The sequence below is a fragment of the Mustela nivalis genome (genome assembly GCF_964662115.1).
Source record: "Mustela nivalis genome assembly, chromosome: 4".
Classification (NCBI taxonomy): Eukaryota; Metazoa; Chordata; class Mammalia; order Carnivora; family Mustelidae; genus Mustela; species Mustela nivalis.
Window position 1 is genome coordinate 158,727,421 of NC_139023.1, and position 26,759 is coordinate 158,754,179.

General features: G+C 44.8%; 1 protein-coding gene across 2 annotated transcripts in view; it reads right to left on the reverse strand.

The window, feature by feature from the left end:
* The window catches only part of DOCK5 (dedicator of cytokinesis 5), a 214,033-nt gene that overhangs the window by 133,236 nt on the left and 54,038 nt on the right, over positions 1-26,759 (reverse strand). For both annotated transcript variants that reach the window (XM_082729217.1, XM_082729216.1), the window contains exon 2: positions 19,020-19,103. In XM_082729217.1, the coding sequence (XP_082585343.1) occupies positions 19,020-19,029 (10 nt within the window). In that variant the 5' untranslated portion in view covers positions 19,030-19,103. The remainder of the gene's footprint in view (positions 1-19,019; positions 19,104-26,759) is intronic.

The window sequence follows — 26,759 nt, forward strand, 5'->3', positions numbered from 1 at the left end:
ACATTACTCCCAATTTCAGATGCCAAAGTGCAGGAGAGAGTCGTAAGAAGAATACCAAGCCAGACATAGCTGGCAAGTTCAGCTGCCCCGTGAAGTGCCTTTGCAGGAATGACTGGCTTCAGGCTCCTCCTGGGGTGGAGGAGGGGCAGGCAAGCTGAGAAACAATGGTCTTTTCCAAGCAGTTTCCAACTCCCTGTGTCCTACAAAACCAAGATGTAACAGTTTGGACTTTGCTCCACTGTCAGAAAAAAATGTCTCTGTACTTGCATAAACAGTATTTTTGCGCAGCCATTCATCACAGAATTATGCTTCCGAAACCTGTCATTTTTGAAAAAAAAATTTTTTTTTCTTTACCTCCTAAGTCTCCTCTAGAATTGTGGTTTATGTAAAACCCATATCTAAAGGCATAAAATTACCATACTGAATCTCTAAAACGTTCATCTTGCTTGGCATTAGGTACTAGCAGAAGAGTATCTATCTCTGGAGTTTCAGTCATATACTCTTGGGACCCCATAAATTCGATTGCTAATAACTGCAAGGGATTCGAGAAAGAACACGGGTTCCAACTGATCCCAATATTTAAAACAGGATCATTATAGTTAAATATGGTATGCTTTTAAGGCTTCCAAATGCATCACGATACAAAGAGACAGCGAAGGCTCTGTATCAAACAAGCAACTACAATCAGTAAGTAGTGTGAGCTGGGGGGAAATCTCGGCTGCTTTTTAAAATTAGTACATTATTGAAATAAAGAGAACAGTGGGGGATGGTGAGTGCAGAGGGCCAGTCTTGCCTGGATTTAGGTGAAACGTCAGTCTCAAGGAGTGAGTTTTAAAACCACATATTCACAGAACAGATTGGTGGTTGCCAGAGGCAGGGGGTGGAGGTGAGGGCAAAATGGGGGAAAGGGAGTCAAAAGGTACAAACTTCTAGTTATAAAATAATGACGTCACGAGGATGTCATGTACACCATGGCAACCACAGATAATAATCCTGTTGCATATATTTGAAAGTTGCTAAGAGAGTAATTCTTAAAACTGCTCATTACAAGGAAAAAGAATTTTGTAACTGTGTTAGCTAATGTATGTTAACTAGCCTTATTGTGATGAACATTTTGGAATAAACACAAATATCCAATCACTGGGGCGCCTGGGTGGCCCAATCCATTGGTTAAGCATCTGTTTTCAGCTCAGGTCAAGATCTCAGGACCCTGAGATCCAGCTCTCCCACCCCCACCCCAAATGCAAATATTCAAGGGCATTCAGACCTGGGGTTTAAGCAAATGGATGGCCAGAAATAACTCTTCCAGGATAGGAAGACTGAAAAAAGGAAAGCACTGGGGGATGGAAGACAGAATTGGGGGATGGAAGACAGAATCCAGAGCTGTGTCTTGGCCCATCTCCTCCCCTTCCTGAACAACTGAGCCCTGATCCATTAGGTGGGACACGGCAACTAAGGCATTTGCAAAGGTGGTGGGGAGGGCATCCACACAGGGGGCCAGACTGGCATGGTGTGTCAGAGCCAGGCAGAACAAGATGGGCATCCATGGGAGATGGGGGGGTCCACAGGAAAAGGGTGATGAGAAGGGCATCCACAACCACGACCTGGGGGTGGGGGACGGTGGGATGACCGGAGCCGTGGAGCTGTCAGAGAGAGAACAGGCTGAGGAGGGTGTCCATGTGGGAGGAGGTGTGGTCATGAAGACAGAGACTGGTTACATGCTGAGGACCTGATGAAATAAGTAAATATAATTATCCTGGAAGCCAGGTTTCTTACTGTCACAGGACAGAGTTGTTTTTTTTTTTTTCTTTTAAAGATTTTATTTATTTATTTGACAGACAGAGATCACAAGTAGGCAGAGAGGCAGGCAGAGAGTGAGAGGAGGAAGCAGGCTCCCCGCCGAGCAGAGAGCCCGATGCGGGACTCGATCCCAGGACCCTGAGACCATGACCCGAGCCAAAGGCAGCAGCTTAACCCACTGAGCCAGCCAGGCGCCCCACAGGACAGAGTTTTAAGAAAGGGAAAGACGCCAGACTGGACTTGAAGGTCCCCATGTGCACACATGACTCCTTAAACAGGCAGACTGGTCAAAATGAATCATGTGTTAACCCATACTTATACACACGTGCACATTATCCTTGGCTCTGCTGATACCTACTGGTTTTTATTGTTTTTGACCCTGAGACAGATGATGATGGAGAGAGCTCAGAAAAGCAGCTATGCAAGTGTCCGGAGAGTGACCAGTCCCAGATGGAACAGGAGGGCAGAGGACTCCACGAAGAAGAAATCCAAGAAAGCAAGTGGAACTATGAAATTACCTCCTTTGTCTGAACATATGAGAAGGAGGTAAACACTTCTATCAGAAAATCTGGACATGAAAAAGAAGTAAGTCCACAGAGAATGAAGAAAAGAAGAATTAACACCTCTAGAAAAACATTATTCAAGGGGCGCCTGGGTGGCTCAGTGGGTTAAGCCACTGCCTTCGGCTCAGGTCATGATCTCAGGGTCTTGGGATGGAGCCCCACATTGGGCTCTCTGCTCAGCAGGGAGCCTGCTTCCTCCTCTCTCTCTGCCTACTTGTGATCTCTCTCTGTCAAATAAATAAATAAAATTAAAAAAAAAAAAAAAAGAAAGAAAAACATTATTCAAGACAGAAAATAGAATGAAGGTACGTTCCGGGGCGCCTGGGTGGCTCAGTGGGTTAAGCTGCTGCCTTCGGCTCAGGTCATGATCTCAGGGTCCTGGGATCAAGTCCCACATTGGGCTTTCTGCTCAGCAGGGAGCCTGCTTCCCTCTCTCTCTCTGCCTGCCTCTCTGTCTACTGTGATCTCTGTCTGTCAAATAAACAAATAAAATCTTAAAAAAAAAAAAAAAAAAAGAATGAAGGTACGTTCCACAGCATCTGCTGCTTCTACTACATAGACTCAGTAATCTAAATAATAACTTCTAAAAAATAATGATATATTTATAGTGGGAGGTCTCTACCAGATACAGCCAGGTATATCTGTGGCTGGTCAGAACTATAAGAGCGCTAAATCCTTACCTTTCCTAAGAAGCAGTTAATAAATGAAAATGGAAATATCAAGTAATAGAAGCACGATTTTTTTTTAAAGATTTTATTTATTGGAGAGAGAGTGCATGAGAGGGGTGAGGGGCAGAGGGAGAAGCCGACTCCCTGCTGAGCAGAGGGCCCTATGTGGGACTTGATCCTGGGACTCCAGGATCATGACCTGAGCTGAAAGCAGTTGCTTAACCAACTGAGTCACCCAGGTGCCCTAGAAATGAAAAAGCATGTACCACAACAATGATATGCATATAATGATAACTCTGAAAATTAAGGCAAAAAATATAGCTAATAAGTCCTGGTAAGCCAGGACCAGAAAAGCCAAAATTATAGGGAAAGAAAACAGATCAAGGCTGAGGTTGGTGTGAGGCTGATACAGGGGACAGAGGAGAATCTGGGGCTTTTGACAAAATCATTCTCTACCTTGTGGTGGCATTTCATGATTGTGTGCATTAGTCAAAATCTGTATGCTAAATAGGGTGAATTCATCTCAATGTAAGTAATATTTGTTTCTGGATGAGATATACTCTATAACCACTTGAATGGCTAAAGGTAAAAAGATGGACTCTGCCAAGAGGTGGTACGGACACGGGCAATTAGAATTCTCTCACATTGCTGGTAGTTTCACATAAGATCAAACATACATGCACCATATGTTAACTAGCAAAATTTAAATTAAAAAGCAAAACAAAACCACCACAAGAATATATATATGACCTATGATCTAGCAATACCCCATTTCTAAGTATGCACCCAAGATCTATAAAAACTGGGCACCTCGGTGGACCAGTTGGTTAAGCATCTGCCTTTGGCTCAAGTCATGATCCCAGGATCCTGGGACTGAGCCCCATATCAGGCTCTCTGCTCAGCAGGAAGTTTGCTTCTCCTCCTCTCTCTGATCCTCCCCTATGCTCGGTTTTTCTCTCTTGCTCTAATAAAAAAATAAAAAATAAAGATCCGGGGCAACTGGGTGGCTCAGTTGTTAAGCATCTGCCTTCAGCTCAAGTCATAATCCCAGAACCCATGGCTTGAGCCCGCATCATAGGGCTCTCTGCTCAGTGGGGACCCTGCTTCTCCCTCACTTGCTGTTGAGCTCTGTTGCTATCTCTGTCTCTCTCTAATAAATAAATAAATAATGGGGGGGGATCAGTAAAAACATACATCCGTAAAAATACGTTACAAGATTGTGTATCAAGGGATGCCTGGGTGGCTCAGTTGGCTGGACGACTGCCTTCGGCTCAGATCATGATCCAGGAGTCCCGGGATTAAGTCCCGCATTGGGCTCCCAGCTCCATGGGGAGTCTGCTTCTCTCTCTGACCTTCTCCTTGCTCATGCTCTCTCTCACTGTCTCTCTCTCTCTCAAATAAATAAATAAAATCTTTAAAACAAACAAACAAACAAACAAACAAGATTGTGTATCAAAGCTTTCTTATTAATAGCCAAAAACTGGAACCCATCAAAATGTCCATCAACAGGGGCACCTGGGTGGCTCAGTGGGTTAAGCCGCTGCCTTCGGCTCAGGTCATGATCTCAGGGTCCTGGGGTCGAGTCCCGCATCGGGCTCTCTGCTCAGCAGGGAGCCTGCTTCCCCTCTCTCTCTCTGTCTGCCTCTCCATCTACTTGTGATTTCTCTCTATCAAATAAATAAAATCTTTAAAAAAAAAATGTCCATCAACAGGAGTATCAACAAACAGTGGTATATTCACATACTAGGGTATTACTCAGTGATGAAAAGGAATGAACTACAGTCATAAGCAACATCATTGATGAGCCTAAAAAACATCACGTGAATGAAACAATCCAAACACAACAAACATGCATAATTTCATTTATATAAAGTTGAAGAGCAGGAAAACCAATGCATGGTGACCTTCCTTGGAGCAGTAGTTGCTTTTTGGGGTGAGAACTGTGTAGAAGAATGCAGTGGGTAGCTTCTTGGGGCAAGGGAAATGTTCTGTATCTCGACTGGAGTATTAGGCACATGGGGGGCATTCATTTGTCAAAATTCAGTGAACTGAATACCTAAGATAAGAGTATTTTTCCACAACTCTGAAAAGCCAAATGAAATTTCACACGATCATATAAGCATTACAAAGCCCTTCAAGGTGATACAGAATTCCACGATCATGACATTGCTCAAATATTACTAAATATTTTTGCCTGAAACTGCCTCTGAAACCAGCGTGAGCCGTGTGTGAAAAATCACAGGACCATTTCTCCTTCATTTTTACTTTTTACTCTGCCTCCTTAAGACATTATCCCTCCTCCTGCCTCACTTTATGTGCCAAAGCTAATCTGAAGGAGTTTTGCTATTTCCAAAAGATCAATCACAGTTTGGAGATTCATTGATTCATTCAACAGAAAGATGCCAAGCGAGCAAGACGTACAGTGTCTCCATCCTTCCAAGTCTTGCTTTATCGCGGGAAGAAAAAAACCACGTACCTGCAAACACCCAGCAAATAAACAGAGTAACTGCCAGTGGGGCTAAAAGGTATTAAGGAAGGAGAGGACAGCAGGTGAGGGATGGGTGGGGGTGGCTCCTTCAGAGCGTGTGGTTAGAGACTGTCTTGGAGGAGCTACTGGAGCCAGGGATTTACATCACTAATGTGGTCATTCATTTATTATAGATAAAAACACTCACCGCACACCAGCGGGCCAGACCCTGTCTTCAAGAAGGAAGGAAACAGCCATAAACAAATAATTGAATACAAAGAGCTTCTAAGAGGCAGACTTGAAGACACTGGCGCACAAAGGGAGAATTATGAATGTGCTAAAGACTCCGAAGGCAATTACTGAGGGGGACTCAAGAGTTTCTGAACCATGAAAGCATTATTTAGATGTGTAAGTCACAGAGAGTTTCGTAAAAGGTCTCCTCGTTTCACAGTCCCACAAGAAATTAGTCCCACCCCCAGAACAATAAATCGTTCCTGTGTTGAAAAATATACATAAAATATACTATTTTTTAAAGACTTTATTTATTTATTTCACAGACAGAGATCACAAGCAGGCAGAAAGGCAGGCAGAGAGAGGAAGGGAAGCAGGCTCCCCGCTGAGCAGAAAGCCTGATGTGGGGCTTGATCCCAGGACTCTGGGATCATGATCTGAGCCCAAGGCAGAGGCTTTAACCCCCTCAGCCACCTAGGCGCCCCTATTTTAACCATTGTTAAGTGTTAAGTTCAGTGGCACTAAGTACATTCACAACATTATGATACTGTTGACCTGCCAGGAGTTAAAGGCAAGAAACAGTTAAAGTTAAAAGGGAGCCACTGGTTACGTGCACCACGGGGTGAGGGAGGGGAAGGGCCGAGAAGAGCCATAGAGGAAGAGCAGGTGCTAGATCCTGTTGTTTTCCTGTAAGTGTCACTGGTCTGATAGTAAATTAGGCTAAGGTCAAAGGCCCATCCCCTGTGGGTCAGGTAACCCTGTCAGGTTCCTCTGGCTGGTTCCCATGGCCAAAGCCTACCCTCCCATCCCCAAGTGAATGTCCCTCAAAAAGATGGCTCAGGGCCCACCAGGGAAGCTGGTGAGCAGAAACAGCTGGGTGCAAACTCCTCGGAGGACAGACAAACAGCTCAGGTGTTGGAACCTTGTCCTCCAACTACGGGATGCTCACAGTCCAAATGCACTGGGCAGCTCGCTGGTGTTTTTAATTTTTTAATCTGAATTCAGTTAATTAATATATCAGTCAGTGATTCATCAGTTGTATATAACACCCAGTGCTCATTACAATACATGCCCTCCTGAGTGCCTGGTCACCCAGTTACACGATCCCTCCACCCCCACCCCTCCAGCAACCCTCAGTTTGTTTCCTAAGACTAAGAGTCTTATGGTTTTTCTCCCTCTCTGGTTCCATCTTGTTTAATTTTTCCCTCCTTTCCCCTATGCTCCTCTGTTGTTTCTTAAATTTCACATACTAGTGAAATCATATAATTGTCTTTGATCAACTTATTTCACTGAGTCTAATACCCTCTAGTTCCATCCATGTTGCTGCAAATGGCAAGATTTCTTTTTTGATGGCTGAGTAATATTCCATTATTCCATTATGATTATATGCCCCATCTTCTTTATCCATTCATCTGCTGATGGACATCTGGGCTCTTTCCACAGTTTGGCTATTGTGGACATTGCTGCTATAACACTGGGGTGCAGGTTCCCCTTCAGATCACTACATTTGTACCTTTGGGGTAAACACCTAGTAGTGTAATCGCTGGGTCATAGGTGGCTCTATTTTTAACTTTTTGAGGAGCCTCCCGACTGTTTTCCAGAGTGGCTGTGCCAGCCTGCGTTCCCACCAGCCTCATCAGTGCTTCTGAAAGTAAGTTCAAAGGCAGAAAGGAAAAAGATGCAAAGACAGTAAAAGATGATTCTATTCTTTCATACCTTTTTGGGACACAAACCAGTCTTCCCAGTTAAACATCTGAGCTCAGTTTTGTGCCTTTATGATACAAAGATGGATGTCACAAGTGTGAGCTCCAAAGGAACTCAGACTCCCCCCCAAATCTAACACCCTTACTTAAGAAAGAGGAAACACAGCCAGGGAATTGGAAAGGTTGTGCAAAGTCAACCAGTGACTTACTATCGACGCTGGGAAGGCAAACACAGGGCTCTAGCGCCGGTTCATCACAATTTGCCTTCCACCACCTGCCTCCACAGCCATGCAGTGAATGAAATATTTGCCCAGTGCAAAGGCCTTGCCTCTCATGGGAAGGAAGCTTGGCCATGGAATCCAACCAATAGGAAACACCCAGGCCAAGTACGTGGAAACAAAAGAGATGAGGTTTCCATCTTTCATTTTATTTCTTGGGGGAATACGAAAGGGGCCTGGAATACAGGAGGCAAGCCATAAAGTCTAAATGAGTTCATCAATGTGAAAGAGAACGTCCTGCCAGCTGGTGGTCACAGGCAGAACAGATCGTGCAAAGACTGTATGATAAAACCCGCACCTCCAAAGCACGATCTGACAGCAGGGCCCCAGAGACCCCTCGCTCCCTCTGGGCTCCTGTGCCCGGTGGGCAGAGCTGGGTGGGACCTGAGCACCGGCCCAGAGGCCAGAATGTCCAGAGAAGAGGAGGGATCACTCCTTAGGAAGGAAGATTCATCTGAAAGGCAGGGGTCTGGCTCCGGGCTCTCCCGCTCCGTGGGACTCCCATCTCTTCAACTGTTCAAGTTAGTAAGGTGTTTGTGGCTTCAATTTCCTTCCACAAAAACATTCTACTTTTCCCCCACGTCTTGTTACCTCATCACTCCATAGCTAAAAATGCTGAAGCTCTCCTGGTTGCCTACCAGAGGCGGTAACATCAGGACACCTCTCCTTTCAAGCAGCAAACACCTCCCGAGAGAGGCAGGAGGACCGGGTCCACGGTGGGGGTAGGGGCAGTACAGTTGGCAGGACAGAGAGAGGACGCATCCAAATGGCTACTGCGAAAGGAGGAAACATCTCTTGGCTTCACAGACACCCTGCAGCTCAGTGACACAGGGGAAATAAAATTTCCTCTAGTTTAATCAACATCATCACTCAGGTGTGCCAACTCCCACTGTATTAACTGGATGTGGCTTTTTCCTTCATCTTTTTTAAAGCAAGGTAATCCTGCCAGCAGTCAGGCGTCTTGCTATTGGCTCTAACTGCCCTCCTCTGTGACACATGTCTCTAGCTTATCCAACTAGTTCCAGAGAGCTGAAATGCCAGGACACAGCATATAGTTTCACTGCAATTCACCATTAAGACTGGTTTTATCATCAGCACCAATTTGCAAGATGGACAAGAGAGGGATGCAGGTTTGTGAGTGAGGAATGAGTTCATCAGGCGAGAAATATTTCAGGGCCCATTTTTATAAAGATCTATGCTCGGCTCTATGGAGCCTCCAGCAATTTGAGAGTTTAAACCCCAACTCCTGATCCCAGAAAATTTCTAATCTGATCCCTGGTGGAACAGAGACACAGGTGAGGGAAGACAAACCTGCACAGCCAGTTACCCAGGATTTCTAGAACTGCAGGGCAGGCTGCTTTTCTCTGGCGACCGTCTAAGCCTCCTGAGGAGGACATGATGGTAAAGGGCATGCACACGGCAGCCTTACTTTCTGAAGGGAGAATGGAGGCCCTAGCAAGATACGAAACAGCCCATGCAGAGGCACTGGAAGCACGCATGCCTTAGCCTGGAGCGCGCGTGACACGGATGGCGCTGGCCCCAGACTCCGTCAGTCTGGGCCACTTAGAAATCTGCTTTGTGTTCCTCCGTGGAATGCATCCTCAAAATGAAAGGGCAAAGCTGTACTTATGGACCCTGGTACTGAACCACTGGGTGCCACTCTGAGAACCCAGACAGAGGCAAGGAGATGCTGTCGGGGGTGTGACAACATCAACAGTGGCAGAAACAGAGGTGGGGACCCAGTGGTGGTAACAACAGCACAAGGCCAAGTAGCGAAGGATCTGCAGCAAGGGCATGAACGTGAATCATGTGGGACCTCCCGATACTGTGGGAGCCACAGATCGCTGGGTTCAATGCCAATGCGTTCTGGACTAACACAGGCAGGAAGGCACCATCGGGGACACCAGCTGGGCACTCGCTGCCACAAACATATGGGGGAAGGAGACTGCTTCAGGTTGTGGCTATCAGAGACCCGGCCAGAGACCTCTCTGCTCACTTCTCCCTCTCTGACCTGCCTGTCACACCTAAGGGAGCTGGACACACTGTGGATACCGAACACACAGTAGCCCAGCCCCTCAGTAATTTTGATCTAGAGTGTGAGGGCTCAGGGGAGGGGGCCCATATATCCGGGTGGGGGATATTCCTCTCCAGGGTGCTCTGCTCCCCTGGAACAGATGTGCCTACCTGCTCAGAGAACACCTGCCCTTGAAAACAGGCGGGAGTAGGGAGGCAGATGAGGCACATGGACCCTGGGGGTACAGGGGGCACAAGAACACAGTGGGCTTAGAAAGCAGCGAGGAGACCCCCCAGCCAGAGTAGCCAGCCAGTGTGGATGAGCCAGGGGTGGGGGGGAAGGAAGTTCAGAAAGAGCTCACCCCAACGCAGACACATTCGGGGTGGTGGGAAGCTTGTCTGACAGCTACTTCAAAAGCAAAGGAACCTCACCCTCTTTGGAACACTATAGGTTAGGTCCAAAATAGAGAAGCGTCATTTCTTCAAAGGCCTTGCAATGTGGAAAGCAGATTCTACTTTGATTCCAAAGGACCATGGTGAGAATCACAGCTCTACCATTTAAGGGCTGGGTGAAGTTTTCAGGTTTCTGAACCTGATTTTCATGTTTACTAAAGGAGCATTGGGAACTCCGCTCTTCCATGATTGTAAGAGCTAAGATTCGGTACATGAAAGCCCTCAGCTCAATGCCTGGCACACAGAGGAGAGTAAAATGCCAGACAGATTTGGAACTGAGGGTACCAGTGACATAACCCAGGGACTCTCTCCCACTTCGAGGACCATCATCTGGTTCCTGGACTAATGATAGCAGATGGAAGTTCTCTTTTCTCTGCTTTGTGAGGAATGTGTCTGTGCTTCCTGGAAAAAGGAGAAAAACCTCCCTAAAATTATTCTCAATTACTGATGAACAAAGCCAAGTGTACACAAGGCGGCTGGGGTACCAGGCAAAGAAGGGGAAGCTTTACTCCAGACCCGTAGCACCTGATAAGACATATTCTATCTTCCAAGGTAAGTTCCCTGCCCCCAAGAAAACCATAGACAAGATGACTTTAAGGGAACCATACCAAGTAAAAGTAGAAGAAAAGAGCTTGGGGGACAGAAAAAGTATATGACAATGGCTAGAATAACTGAGAAAACAGTGCTGAGTAACTTGCTAGAATAACTGAGAAAACAGTGCTGAGTAACTCAGGTCCTGAGCAGATTTTTGGCTGAATGCAGCCAAAAAAAAAAAAAAAAAACAACTCAAAAGTTATCCAAAGACTTGACATTCAGTGGGCAATGAATATGGCAGGAAGAACTAATTCAAACACCCACCCCCTCCCATTCCTTCAGTTCCAAGTACAGGGACAGACTCTTCTGTCTGCGCTGGCGAGTGCTAAGCAAACGTTGGAGGTTAGGAATTTAGTGTCGATTACTCCTGGCCATTGAGAAGATGGACTGAAGTGCTCAGTGCCGTGGTTGAAAAGCTCATATACCTGTTGTCAAAGTTATGTGCACACGAATTTAATACTGCCCAGATGACAAATGCTGGGCACAGACACGGACAACGTAAGAGTGTGAAGAATGATCCATCTATGACAAGCATCCTTCCCTCTTGTCCCCGCCACAGCTCTGTGTAGCTGGTCACACAGGGAGGTGAGGCCAGAGAAAGAACCAAAGTTCTCTGCGCTTCTAAGACGCACTGGCAACAATTAGGTTTTTAGGCAGCATGCTCAGGCTGTCTACGATGCTTTCTATTGAATGATTTGCTTCCGCGGGCTGAATAAAATGCCCAAGTCCCCTTATATGCTTTTTGAGATCATAAATTGCTCTCACATTATGACGAGCAAAGTAGAGGCATACATTAATCTTCTCTCTCCAGATATAAGCAAGAGGAGAAAAACCCTATTCCTGTTTGCCCGCAATCGATCTTGAACTTCTCTCTAGGACTTTCTCCTTACATTAGTCCCTCACTGGGTCGTACCTAGCCCCATGATGGTTTGTTGCACCACGTTTCCCACTGGAGATAAGACACCTAAGGCATTTTTGATCAAAGTTCTACACCAAATAATGTGAATGGCCCCCACATTCAGAGGTCTGAAGGGAGCCCGAGTGGTTACGTATGCATGGGATAGAAGGAGCCAGCTCATAGCTTTGCCACCTCCTTGGCCCCTTGATCCCCCCAGGATCCTTTGGAGACCAAAACTTATGGGACACCAAAAGCTCATGAGAACATTCCTCCAGGGCATCCCCCAAAATGTCTTTACTCTCAGGCTGAGCTTGCCTCCTTAGATGTGTGCACAGCCGTTCACATGGGCCAACTCCAAGTGCCAATTCATGGCAAAGTAACTGAACAAAGGCACCAATCAGAAAAAAGGTTCTGACCCCAACCCTAGAAGACTCCATGTCTGCCTCATATACAAAGAACAGACATTTTAAGATGGCATTTTAGAAGCATATCCAAACATATCTCAAAAGGAAGAATAAGAAAAGGCATTCTCCTTTCCGTAAGCTTAAATCTGTGAGAAGACTTCTTACCGGCTCTACTTTTTAATTAGTTTTTCTGTAAACACACTCCTGCTGCCACACTCCTCTTTTGAAAAACACATCTCGGGAACATATGTCCCCAGTAGCAGGGAGCTGACAAGCAGTACTTAAGGTAAAGGTCAAACAGATGTGGGAAGTGACCGGCACACTCAACAAAATGCCACACGGCCTCATTTGCTTTCCAGGCTGGTGCCAGAATGTTCGCACGCAGTCCTTATCATAAAATCCAAGCTGTTGGGCTTGCTGCCATTGATGTTTGCGAAAGGCAGTTGTTTTTATAACTAGAAAATGGTGAGGCTATGGATTCTGAATTACAATAAACTTTCAACAATCCTGACTAATGGGGTAACAAAAGTAAATGAAAGTTACAAACACATCAAAAGCCGTATCTCAGCTTATACCCATAAAACTTTATACATGCTGTTTAGAAATGATTTTTTAAACATTAGTCCTGATTTCTTTGTCGTCTATGACCATTGGGTACGGCTGACCAAAGAGAGAAGGCAAAGAAAAGCAATACGATCAAGGAATGTCAAGGCTACCGGGTAGGGTAGCTGTTCTACAGGACCATAGGATGTTACAACCTATCTTGTTGACTTAGACATTCTGAAAGAGTTCAGTAAGACCCTACTGTGTCAGATGGTCCAATACAGGTCCAATGAGCACATCTCAGAGAGATGATTAAGCCTCTGCATGAAACAAGTTCAAAAGCACTCTCTTCTTTTCCATGCTTCTGTTAAACAAAGTTTTGTCAACCATGGACAAAATCCAGGGCCAGGTAACTCTACCTATCTGCCATAAGACCTCCCACTATACTTGCTCACCGGGAAAAAAAAAAGGGGGGGGGCTCCTTTATAAAGATTCGAGATAAGTACAGCTCAAGTCATAATCCTTATTAATTTCTTTTATTATCAGGGAATGGATTTCTTGATTAAGGTGCATTTTAAAATCATACTCGTTCTATATAGAAGAAATCACGAGTATACTAGGGACCTCCTGTATATACACAAATGCTTCTTTTTATTTCAACTTTTCAAGATTACCTGTTTCATCTGGTTCTAACATAATCATTTGTACTATCCTTTGGGTCCTTACATATTACACTAAAACTGTACAAAGCTTTATGCTGTGCCTGCTTCTGTAGAGCTTGGAACACCTTTGAGACATTATCTCATTTTGTTATGGCCAACTGTATTATGCTTATCCCCAGAAATCACTGTTAATACCATCCACCCTCTCTCTTGAGCTTGTGAGTAGTTCATGGAGCTGAAAGCGAGTTAACCAATGGATGGGAATCAAACGCAAGAAACCAGTACCCATTGGTGGAACAGCAGACCCTGGGCATTAAATTACTTATGACTGGAATCTGGTTAATCACAGGAGAGGTGAGCTTAATGAAAGAAGGAATGCTGTAACCTTATTTTTCAGAGCACTTTCATTTAATCACTTTCAGTTCAAAAAGTAACCCAATTTTAGAAGCAATGACCATGACACAAAACAAGTTTAAGTGTCCTGCCCAGGACAGTTACCCTTGACAGGGCCAAAACCATCTGAGCTGAAGTAGTCCTTCTGCCTTATCCCTCCACTCCCTGTGCAATCACTCATGTCTTCTTCTGGGCCTGGTAATACCAGCCTTTTTGCCTCCTGGCCTCCTGGCACTTTTAAGCATCTGAATTGTTTTGTTTACTTACTTTGGTCACTTGTTTTTGTCTAGCCCTCACTTGAATAAAAACCTTATAAGAACAGGAACCTTGCTGTTTCATCACTCAGGTGACCTCAGTGCCTAGAACATCTCTTGGGCTCAATAAACGTACCTGGCACATATTAAGAGCATAATACTTGCTCAGCAAGTGTTTTTGAATGAATAAATGATCACAACTGGAATCTCCAGATAGCAGTGATTTTTCAGTCATGCCCATGGATCTGGGGTAGGAAAGAACATTCTAGATGGAGAACACCTGTCTCATGACCAAATCCCTTGTCTGGTTAAAGAAGCAAGGACATGGAAAGAAAAAAAAAAAAGAATGAACGAACGAATGAACGAGCTAGTGAGCAGCAAAAACATGGCAATGACCACAGGCTGGCTAGGGCCAAAGATGGAGAAAGGAGAGGACACTTGCTTCAGTCCTTGAGGACTTTTGTTCCCTGAAAAAGTCTCTGAAGGAAAATAATTCTCAAGTGCCTACAAAAGATGAGCAGCATCTAGCTTCTCAGTCAATTCTACATCCCTACCCCTCTTTTTAGTTAACAAATGAAGCTCGGGGGCAAGGCGACAGAAAGACATGTGTGATAAGTGATAGCAGCTCACTCATTTGGCCTATTTTGGAGGCAAAACTCAAGCAATCGGTAGTTCTGCAGTTCCCCAAGAGGTTAACCATAAAAGCTACTATATGACCCAGCAATTCCATTTCTAGGAACATACCCAGGAGAAATGAAAACATATGTCTACACAGAAACTTACACATCAATGTTTATGGCAGCATTACTCAGAGTAGGTTAAAAGTGTAAACAATCCAAATGTCCATCAACTGATGAATGGATAAATAAACTGTGATATAAGCATACAACAGATTTTATTCAGCTGCAAAAAGATAGGACGTACTGAAACATGCTATAAGGATGATGAACCCTGAAAACACTACAGTAAGTAGAAGAAGCTAGTCACAAAGGACCACATATTATATGATCCCATTTACATGAAATGTCTAGACTCGGCAAATCTATAGAGACAGAAATTAGGTTGGTGGTTGCTCCAGGCTGGGGGATAATGACCACCAAATGGGTACAGGGTTTCTTTCTGGGATAATGAAAATGTTCTGAAAGTAGAAAGTGATGATGATTGCCCAACTCTGTGAATGGCGTACTTTGTAAATAACCATTGAATTGTACACTTTAAATGGGTAAATTGCATGGTATTTGAAATAGATCTCAATGAAGCTGTTATTAAAAACAAAAGCAAAAAACCTCATGCAATAACCAAATCCTTCTGTAGTCTGCAAAGGACAAGGAAATGTTGGCGCCTCCTGTATTTCCCTCATGGAAGGAGAATAGCTCTGCCTATAATATCTGGGGCTTTATGGAGATGGCCCCCTACCCTTCTTACTCTTCACACTAGGTTGCCTTGCTACAACGGGCTTGCCTTGGTCTCGTATTTGATCTTCAACCATCTAGCAGACTTCTGCAGAACACCCCCTCTACGCCAGGTGCTACGCTAGACACCGACCCTGAAATGAAAGGGGAGCGTGCTTTGCCTTCAAGGGGCTACCACTTTCGTAATTATTCATTCGACCACAGGGCAGGAAACAGCAAAAGGAAGAGTTCTAAGTGGTATTCTGTGGTGGGTTGTGGGCAGAAGAAAATTTTCCATATCTGGGCTCCAGAAAGGTAGACTCCTGTCCACACCGGAAAAAGCACACATGGGTCTGGTATGAGAATATCGCAAAGGTGGGGCGGAGCAGAGCGTGCGGTGGGGAGCCCAGGAGCCAAATCCGACAGGAAGCTGGAAGACCCAAAATCCCTGATGCCATGAAATAGTGCCAGCATTAGCCTTAAATTCCATCTGGCAGTACTTTGGGTGTTTCCATTCTGTTTATTTTCATTTTTTTTAAAGGAAAGAGGAGATGGGGGAAGAGGGAGAGAACTCAAGTTATTACTCAGCATTTCCACCGCGTTTAATGTTTGCAAAGGACTCCTGCCCTCACTCAGTCCTGCACTGCCTGAAATAATAAAGGAATCTGAGAACCCAGCCAAGAACTCGAAGTACTTAGGAGACAGAAGAACCTATCGCTGCATCTGGCAAGGCAGGCACTGTTAAAAAAAATTAACCCCATAAAATAAGCACTATTTAAAAACTTAATACAACATAATAATCTCTGTAAAACTGACAGGCCACTTGGTGGTGGCAGATTAACTCTGGAAGCTCATGTTCTAAGTCTGCCCATTCATACCTTGACACATGGCAGTTTTGCTGAATGGGCACGGAAATCCTTTTTTTGACATGAAAGGGTCCTGTGGCATACCCAGTATTTTATGGTAGCAATTAATAGGCACACCAGCTTCCTGCTGTCAGGACTAAGAGCACCAGGATCATCATATTCAAGATACAACATCTATCACCTGGCAGGTTTCTGTGTGACTGTCTATCAGCGGCGCCAGCACCGGCAAGCCTACTGCTGTATGAGCTGCGAAACGCTAGGAGCACTGTGGCTTCTGGACTCAAGCTTGAAATGGATGTGTTTGTGCGTCTCTGATTCCATTTATCTTCAACCAAGCTCTGTGACCCCATCAGCTTGCTCCAGAGGAGTGCCACCTTTCAGAATGTTCATTGGTCAACTGGGAGACTACTCAGTTAAGTACAGAGAGGATGCAAATATGAAATGGTCATTGATATGAATCCTATGAGGACAAAGTGCTTCAGTTAGCTATTTCAAAAATATGTTGGGGTCACATAGAGACCAAAAAAAGAATTTTGAAAATGTATTCAAAAGATATCACCTACTTTATTTCCAGTCAATTCTCCACTCTTCCCTCCCACACTCCACAGTACACTTAGAAAAATTTAATGACCCAACACACACATACACACACATATACGTACACACGTACTGAAAATCTAACATGGTAGAGTGGGAATTACGAGGTCCAGATCTGAAAAAGACCAAAACCCAGAAAGATGAGACCAGCATGTGAGGCTGGTTTCTTGTTGGGGCACCTGCCAAATTTAAAAAAAGTGTCCTGAATGGCTGAGCAGCATTTCTGATGGCCTCACGGATCCAGGAGAATCACTGGATTGCCACTGAGTTGGCTGTAATTTCAGAGAAAGTAGACTAAGGAAAAATCATTACTACAGACAAAGATAATGGTAGGAGATTTAGTAAACAGTAATTAAAAGTTCAAACTGCTTAATATAACAATTCTAAAGTTAAACTTGTATGTACCTAAAAACAGGTCTGAGAATATATAAAGCAAAAAACTGACATCAGTGTAAATCATTGCTGATGTAAACTGCAAGCACGGTGGAAGAGTTAATGGTTCTCTCAGGGACGGAAAATGCAGAGAAATGTGTTTCGGGGGGAAAAAAAAGACGGAGAAATCAGAACCTGATTGTCATCTATAGAACTCTCACCCCATGATCTTAATACACATTCTTTTCAAGCCCATATAGAAAAGGTACAGAAATCAAACGTACACCTTTCACCTGTACAATGCAAAAATGTGGGCCCACAGATAGGCTAAATAGAATGGAATAATTTTTTTAAGACTTTATTTATTTATTTGACAGAGAGAGAGAGAGAGATCACAAGTAGCAGAGAAGCAGGCTCCCCGCTGAGCAGAGAGCCCCATGCGGGGCTCGATCCCAAGACCCTGAGATCATGACCTAAGCCAAAGGCAGAGGCTTAACCCCCTGAGCTACCCAGGTGCCCCTAGAGTGGATTAATTTGGCTCCTGACAAAGAGGTATGACCAGTAAGTTTTGAGGGGACTATGGCTTCAATAAGCAAAGGAGTCCTGAGATGAGACGACAGTGGATTGTCCCTTGTGCCTCAGAGACTTAAGGACTGTATGGAATTGCTGTTGGGCTGGACCTGAGATGGTGAGGATGAAAAGAGAAAAGACTGTAGAGTGGGAAGGGTCCACACAGCACCCCCTTGCTTCTCCCTTCCCCTGGAGCTGCAGGATTGTACTTTGATTTGTGTGGAAGGGAGAAGCAAACCCCTGCCCTCTGCCTAAAAATAAAGGGAGGCAGCAGGAATAACAGACTCTTCTGTGCAATTGGGCAGAATGACTTAGCTTTTCTATGGCCAAACGCTGCTTCCTGTGCCCCACCGCCCCCTCCTGCTCCGCGGCTTCACAACCCTTCTTCCCCATCCTAGGAATCCACATTAGGTTCTTGGTGACCACCTCTGCCATTCCACCGTCACCAGCACTTACTGGGATGAAATGGAGTGCAGATCCTGAAAATCTAGAGACCCTAATTCTGACAAGCCTCACTCTATGAGGAAAGGTCTGCCTAGCGTCCCACCTCATTCCTGCCTCAATCTTCAGAGAGAATAAATGGGCCCTCAAAATTGGTCTTTGCTTTGACCTTCAACTTTAGTGGCCTGGGTCCGTGTCTGTTGTACTCAGGGATTTGACATGTGGATGCATGGAGGAGTCCAGCTAGGAATCTGAGAGCTTGAGTTGGAGCTAAAACTTGGGGTGGGGTGGAATGTGGCAGGGGGAGCGGGGGACACAACGCATGCCTCTCAGACCATTGGGAATCCTGTGTACTACCCTGCAGTCCACTAATAGGTTAACCAGAACCACCTCCCTGGCCCGAGCTCGTTGCAAGAATACACTTAGTGGGCTTTACTGGATCAGCTGTAGCCCTGACCTAATTCTGTGAAAGAATCTCAGACCTGTAAGTCTCTCCTTCATTTCTCCCCCAATCTGGCAACATTTAGTGCTGAGTAGAAAAAGCCACTTAATCAGCATTGCTCCTTGGCACGACAGCCAATCTGGTGTCCCACGTGGCTCGTCCCAAGCCAGCCCTGCGGCGGACCCTTCGGCATCCCATGCTTGGGCTTCAACAACTTGTATACTTTGAGTTTCGGGCATCTGGGCACCTCTGCATTCAACAGGCTGTTCTGAAATCGCCCTCGGTACGAAACTGTATAACCTAAAGTCCTACCTCAGGAAGTAAAGCATGTTGATGTTTGCTCTAAGTGCCTCATTAATAAGTAACTCCCACTGTTTTTCCCCTTCCCCGACTGGCAGAAGGCCATCCAGACTTACCCTCATACATCTCCAGGATGTGAACCGTGTCTCCAATCTGCAAGGAGAGCTCCACATCTTGAGAGGCGTTGTAGTTATAGATCGCTGGAAAGGAGAATACAGGGGGGAAATGGTGTCAGTGGTGGGTAAAATACGAGACACTGAGCAGCACATGCGGCGGCTCATGAATTACTTATTTAACAGACAACCGTCTGTCTCGTACTTCCGTGTGAATCACCCACTGCAAAGCAGAGAACATCCTCCTCAACCCCCACGACTGGCATGTCCCAGTCACTCTTCCACCCGACAAAAACTGGCTGGTTGCCTACAGCATATGGTGTTAGAGACCAGTGGTGGCGACAAAACACAGATGTGGGACCTTCCAGGGGTTCTTAATGATCTCGGAGGAGGAGGAGGATAGTCAACGTAAAATATTACAGAGACAACTAAATTTAAATCGTGACAAGAGTTATGAAAGAAAAAAAAAAAAAACAGGCAAGGGGCGCCTGGGTGGCTCAGTCGTTAAGTGTCTGCCTTTGGCTCAGCTCATGATCTCAGGGTCCTCGGATCGAGCCCCACATCGGGCTCCACACTCAGTGGGGAGTCTGCTCCAGGGTTCTCTCTCTCACTCTGCCCCTGCCCCTTCTCATGCTCTTGCTCGCACTCACTCTCTCTAACATAAATAAATAAATCTTTAAAAAAGAAAAAGAAAGAAAAACAGGCTATAATGAGAATATGCTGTGGGGTTCTTTAGGTCGGTCCCCTTGTTCATCAGACAACAGCCAGCCTACAACACCACTGAGGTTATGATCTCTAAGACACAGAATAAGCCATCTCCTCGCTTCCCTGACACAGTAACTGGGAGTCAAAAGGCACTGTGGGTCCCATCTACCTGGGAGGAACAGAATTACATGGTGCCCTGCAGACATGGCTGCCTTGTCCCAGTTCCAGGCATCCCGGGGACCTGGATGGCCCCAGCACCTCCTCAAGGTCACCTCAATCACCACATTCTTAAGACTGGCAGAGACTGGGACAGATTATGAAAAACAAGCTTAGTCTTATAATTCAAAAAGACAACCTAATTTTATTTATCTAGTTATTTATTTATTTTTAAAGATTTTCCTTATTAATTTGACAGAGAGACGAGAGAGAGAGAACACAAGCAGGGGTAGTGGGAGAGGGAGAAGCAGGCTTCCTACTGAGCAGGGAGGCCAATACTGGGTTCGATCCCAGGACCCTGGGATCATGACCTGATCCGAAGGCAGACACTTAATGACTTAGCCACCCAGGCGCCCCAACAACCCAATTTTAAGACGGGTAAGAGCTCTGAAGAGACATTTTACCAAGAATCATAAGCTGGCTAAGACACATGAAAAGATACTCATCATCATTAGTCATCAGGGAAATGCAAATTAAAACCACAATGAGGTAACACTTTACACCCGCTAGAAGGGCTATAGTTTCAAAAAGGCAGACAGCCAGTAAGAATGTGGAGACTGAAACCCTCAGACATCATGAGCAGAAATGTAAAATGGCCCGGTCTCTTCAGAAAACAGGTGGATGATTACTTAGAAAGCTAAACGTAAGTTACCACTGTGGCCCAGCAATGACATTCCCAGTTATCTACGAAGAGAAATAAAAACTCGTCTACGCAGCAAGTTTATGTGAATGCTCACAACTGCTGAGGTAGGCAGAAACACAATCCCCCAGAAGACAGCCACATCAAATTTCCAGAACTTGTATGTGGCCGAACATTTGAGTATGTGAAGGATCTTCAGAGGAAGACCTTTTTCTGGCTTACCAGCGTGGGCCCTGAAGGCAAGCCCATGTGAGAGAGGGTCAGTGGGAGTTTGGGGAGATGCACAGAAGAGAAGGCAACGTGGAGATGAAGGAAAGGGCTGCATCAGGGACTGGCATTACCACCAGAGGAGGCAGCAAGGAATGGGAGCCTCTAGAAGGAATACGGACCAGCAACACCTTCCCCTTAGACTTCTGGTCTTCAGACCGTGAAAGCATACATTTCTATTGTTTTTAAGCCACCAACTTCGCAGGAATTTGTCACAACAGTCAAAGGAAACAAATATAGCCAACATTTGTATTTGCAATAGCCAAAAAGTGGAAACAATTCATCAACTGACGAATGAATAGATATGTGAACTAGGGTATATCGGTATGATGGAACACCACTCAACAACAGAAGGGAATGAAATACGGACGCGTGCTACAACACAGGGGAACATCAGAGGCATTATGCTAAATGACAGCCCTATGCGAAATGCCTATTTTAGGCTCCCATTTATTTGCAATGTCAAGAACAGGCAAATCTATCAGACCTGGTCCCACCAATTATTGGTTGCCTGGGCAGGGAAGAGGAGGCAAGAGCGACAGAACACAGCAGGCACGAGTGAGGTTTTCAGGAAGGTGGAAAGATCCTCAAACTGGATTGAGGGGATGGTTACACAACTCTGTGAATTTACTAACATCCATTGAACTATATATTTCAAAGGGTGAATTTTATAGTACATAAATAGTGTTCAATAAAGCTGTTTTTTTTTAAAGTAGGTCTAGTTGTTACCCTCACTTTTAATTAGGGACCTGCATCCTTTCGGGAAGAAAGAACCACCTCAGAGATTCACTTCTGGCCATTCTCCTGAGGATTCAAGGAACCGAGACATTCCCCATCTCTGCAGCTCTAACGAGCACGTGAGGGTCGTCATTCAATCCATCTGCCAGATCCCACAAGGGTCACTAAAAAATGGAGAAAAGGTATGCCCGCACTGTGAACTGTGGGTACTCACTGCTCTTTCTGAAACCTGCAATGCACCCTCTGTCTGCCACCTGAGCAGGGAGGCTTTTCCTTACCTCACAGTCTATCTGTGAATGGGAGGAGCACACCTCTAGCAAATCTTTTATCAAGTGGCCTCTCTTTCTGGAGAGACTCACCCAAAGAGTGTTCTTCTGTAGTCCTGGCACAGAAGCCTGGACAAATTATGCTGAAATTAATTTACTACTGAACTTTTAGATTAGACTGAATTCAGAACAAGGTTGGGCTAATGAAGTGGGTTCGGAGAAACTACCTCTTCATGGGCCACGGGCCATTGGCTGTTAGTCCACAGAAGTTCTCCTTCATCTGAGAGTCAGGTCACTCAATGGTTTTGCCCATCGAAGTATATGTCTGGTTTTCCATAGAAAACGTACATCTCATAGCCTTGAATCTCCCTAGTCCCCATTCAGACTCCCACGGAACCTGTCTGTTCCTTCCAGAGGCCCTGCTCACAGATGGAAACAGGAAGTAATGAGGTTGCTGTGTCACAATGTGTTGTGTAATGACCAAGGTCTATCTCTTCCTCATTCTTGTCATCAGGAAAGTAGGCAGACACTCTCACAGGCAGCACCTAGCACAAACACCTACAAAGGACTGTTATAAACACACACACACACACATACACGCACACACATACCATAAACCATAACTCCTAGATTCCTAAATCCTCCTGGCCTTAATTATCCCCCTGAGCCTCCATCATTGGCCAAATTCTGCCCTCTGCTCCAGTCAAGACTCTAACAGTTTCCCCTAAATTCCGTGCTCAAACCACGGTTTATCCCTACTTGGAACAACAGTTCATCTTCTGCTACATAACCACCCGAAGCTCACATTCACAATTCCGTTCGACAAGCAACCACTGACTCCCTGTCACCCTGCATGAATCTGTTTCTTCTGACATCTGACGTCTTCTCCTTCCAACACAGTTTGGGTTGTTAATCTCAGATAATCTTGGTTCTCATCTGCCCCAATCAGAAGGCAAACTCCTCACGCATGTGGCTCTGGCCGCACACCATTTATGTGTCTTCCACATTGCCAGGCATTGGATTAGACCCAAAGAACATGCTCAAGACACAACGATGACTTTTACAGAATCGACCAATCGATTCAGTCCTTCAGCGCTTCTTCCCCAAACCTTAAGACGCTTCTGTCTTCCTGAGAAGCAACAGCTGTGGTCCCCTAGCCCTCATGAAAGAGATATCAAAATCACTTCTCCCACCACTTTTTGTTTATTACACAAGAGAGAATCTGCTTTTTCAACCCAAGCTTTCAGAGGGATTCCCATGGGAGGCGCAACCCTTAAATGGCTTTCACTGGTGTAAAGTCACCAGGTAGAGGACATTCACCAGTTTCATGTCTTCAGGCAGAAGTACCAACAAGATTTCCAATCACTCAGAGTTGTCATTTTTTCTTTCCAACGATGTACTTTGAACCTTGCCCTCCCTCTCCCACTCCCAGTACCCCTCATTTCCATTGTATTTTATGTTTTCCCTTCCATATGTAATACAGTAACTCTAAGAAGTGTGTGCCACACACCACAGTATTTATTTATTTTTAAAAGATTATTTATTGGGGCGCCTGGGTGGCTCAGTGGGTTAAGCCGCTGCCTTCGGCTCAGGTCATGATCTCGGGGTCCTGGGATCGAGTCCCGCATCGGGCTCTCTGCTTGGCAGGGAGCCTGCTTCCCTCTCTCTCTCTCTCTGCCTGCCTCTCCATCTACTTGTGATTTCTCTCTGTCAAATAAATAAATAAAATTTAAAAAAAAAAAAGTTTAAAAGATTATTTATTTATTTATTTGACAGAGAGAGATGACAAGCAGGCAGAGAGGGAGGAGGAAGCAGGCTCCCTGCCCAGCAGAGAGCCCGACGTGGGGCTCAATCCCAGGATCCTGAGACCATGACCTGAGCCTAAGGCAGCGGCTTAACCCACTGAGCCACCCAGGGGCCCCACCACAGTATTTAATAAGGAAACAGATTCAGAAGGGGTAAACACCTTGCCCCAAGTAATTCAGCTTTATAAGCAGCAAGGCTGTTCCTAATGCTGGTGATGATGCCTTCGTCGTATTTTATAAGGCTGCTCCCAAATGGTGAAGGAACAGCCTGGAAACAAAGAGAGGAGCCTCAGAGATTCTCAGTATGATGTCTGCCTTAGATTTCTCTCATAAAACGGAAATCCGACTTCCAAACACAAGCTTTATTATACGAAGCAGTGACTGGTAATCACGTTGTCCACTAGTCTGGAGCTATCTGGAGAACAGGCATACAACTAGCTCTCAGTGGACGGTGCTTTCTTCCTGGAATGTGAGTAATTATTGCAAAGAAAGACAGATAAAGGGAAAATAAGGGAAACACTGAGGGTTAAACAAAACACTATTGAAGACTCAACTATACCACTTACAAACACATGACCTTGAATGAGTTCTCAGTCTGAGCCTCGGTTCCCCATCTGTAAACTAGGCATCAGATCAGATGACTCTAAGGGTCCCTGTGGCTCCAACAGCCTCTGATTCATGAGGTGATGATAAGAAGCAGGAGAAACAAGTTGTGCTGTTTTGAACTAGCAGGCCCACCACAATCTCTTGTTTTGTCTGAGGAAATTAAACAAGAACAGGGAGTTGCTGAATATAAATTGCCTTGTTGGCTGCTATGTGTAAGGTTGGGAAAGACGAATTGCTGGAATTTTTCCCCAAGCAGCTTACTGTTTATATCATGAAAGTGTAATTTTGCAGAGCTAAGTAGACAAGACAGTATGTCTGCAAATCTAAAACAGTTTGCATTTTACCAAATCTTTGATTTGGCCTTTTCTTTTAAACCAGGCTTCTATGAGAGAGGTAAAAAGAAGGTTAGGGTCTTAAGATCATGCAGTAAGAAAACAAAAGAATACACAAACAGGCCCCAAAACAAGGATCAGTTTCTAGAGTGAAAAGTCTATGCATTACTAGCATTTCATCTTCCTAATAAATTAGGTTCTTTCATGAATCCTCAAATTACACCCCCTGAAGAATAAGTCAGACATGACTTTTCCTATTAGTCATTTGGTAGACTCCACAAAAGAAAAATCCAGCAAACACAGACCAATGTTCCAATTTGAATTGTTTACTATACAGAATATTAAAAAATGGCCAAACTTCATCTTTTTCAGTATTATCTTGATCTACCTACTTTCGACCATTAGAACTACAAAAACAAAAAAGATTCCACCTTTGATCTTTGCCCCAGACTTAATGCAGTATGTCCCCAAGGGCCAAATGGACTTTTCTTTCTTTTGCTCTTTAATTCCAGTCTACTCTAAGGATCAGAGAACAACAGCAGGTCTGACCCCAAGAAGTGTAAATCTATGGCTTTACACTAATCATTCTTTTTTCTTTTTTTTTTTTTTTAAGGATTTTATTTTATTTATTTATTTGACAGATCACAAGTAGGCAGAGAGGCCAGCGGGGAGAGAAGAGGAAGCAGGCCGAGCAGAGAGCCTGATGTGGGGCTCAATCCCAGGACCATGAGATCATGACCTGAGCTGAAGGCAGAGGCTTTAACCCACTGAGCTACCCAGGCACCCCTACACTGATCATTCTATTTAGGTTCCAAACTCATCTTTTTAGGATGAGATGACCATGCTGGCACTTCTCTACTCAGAAACATCCCAGCCAGGGACCACCAAGTAAGGACAGCAGCTTACATTTCTCCCCCATAGTACTCCAAGGACAAGGCTCTTACAGGATCCTTAACTTCATTCTCCAGACTACTAAGGAGACGAGTGAATTTATCAACCAATTTTTTGGTGATGCTTTAAGAAATCTCTGTTTTAAGGATTATATCTCTTTGTATACGAAACTAGTAAATACCCTTAACAGGAGAGATATTTCACAGATATTTCAACTATAGTTTACAGACTGTCTCATTGTTACCACATGATTTCTAGACACCACCTCATTTAAACTCATATGAAATTAAGTTGACCTGGAATGTCTAAAGAGGAAAAGCTGAAAAAAGGCAAGTCACAATTATAGGGGGAAACTTTATATTCTACAAATATGTGGAGCTTTCTCCCACAGCTTCCTCACCTAAAAAGTGGAGGCAACAGTACATTCTTCATAAGGTTTTTACTTTGAAAATGGTGGCACCCATGTCCTCGAAGATGGACGTTTGCCCCCTTACCAATAAGCCACTGAAAGTCATGCAATGAAGTCTGCAAATCAGGAAGGCGTGCAGAGAAGCAGAACAAGCTAGCCCCGCAGTCCTTCCAGGGTAGAGGTTGCCGGGCAATTCAGTACAGGTGTCCCTAAGGACAGCAAAACCACTATACGACAGGCAGTTCAGAACAGAGCTCCCCTAAGAAGGAGCATGAGAGTGAGGGAATATTTTAATATTTTAACCATTTTCTTGCCATCCCTTCTAGTATTTCTATAGTGGATCAACTGAGGAACCAGGGTTTATATTCAGAATACCAAAGATGCTTCAATCACGTACTCATTGTAGTACTCTCTACCTGGGTACAACATTAAAACACATTCCAATATTACTCATACCTTCCGTTTCTTTCTTTTTTTTTTTTAAAGATTTATTTATTTATTTATTTAACAGACAGAGATCACAGGTAGATGGAGAGTCAGGCAGAGAAAGAGGAAGGGAAGCAGGCTCCCCACTGAGCAGAGAGCCCGATGTGAGGATCGATCCCAGGACCCCGAGATCATGACCTGAGCCGAAGGCAGAGGCTTTAACCCACTGAGCCACCCAGGTGCCCGCCCCCCCACCCCGTGCCTTCAGTTCTATTAGCTTCTATTTGTTTCCACTGATCTCTTTATTCTTAAGAAAAAGTAAAAGAGAAAAAAATCTGAGGGCAATTAAGGCAGGGTTTTAATGATGAAGTAAAAACAAAACACAAACCTGGCCTACTACTAAGCCTAGAACACCTTCCCCCAACAAAATAAGGTATGAATC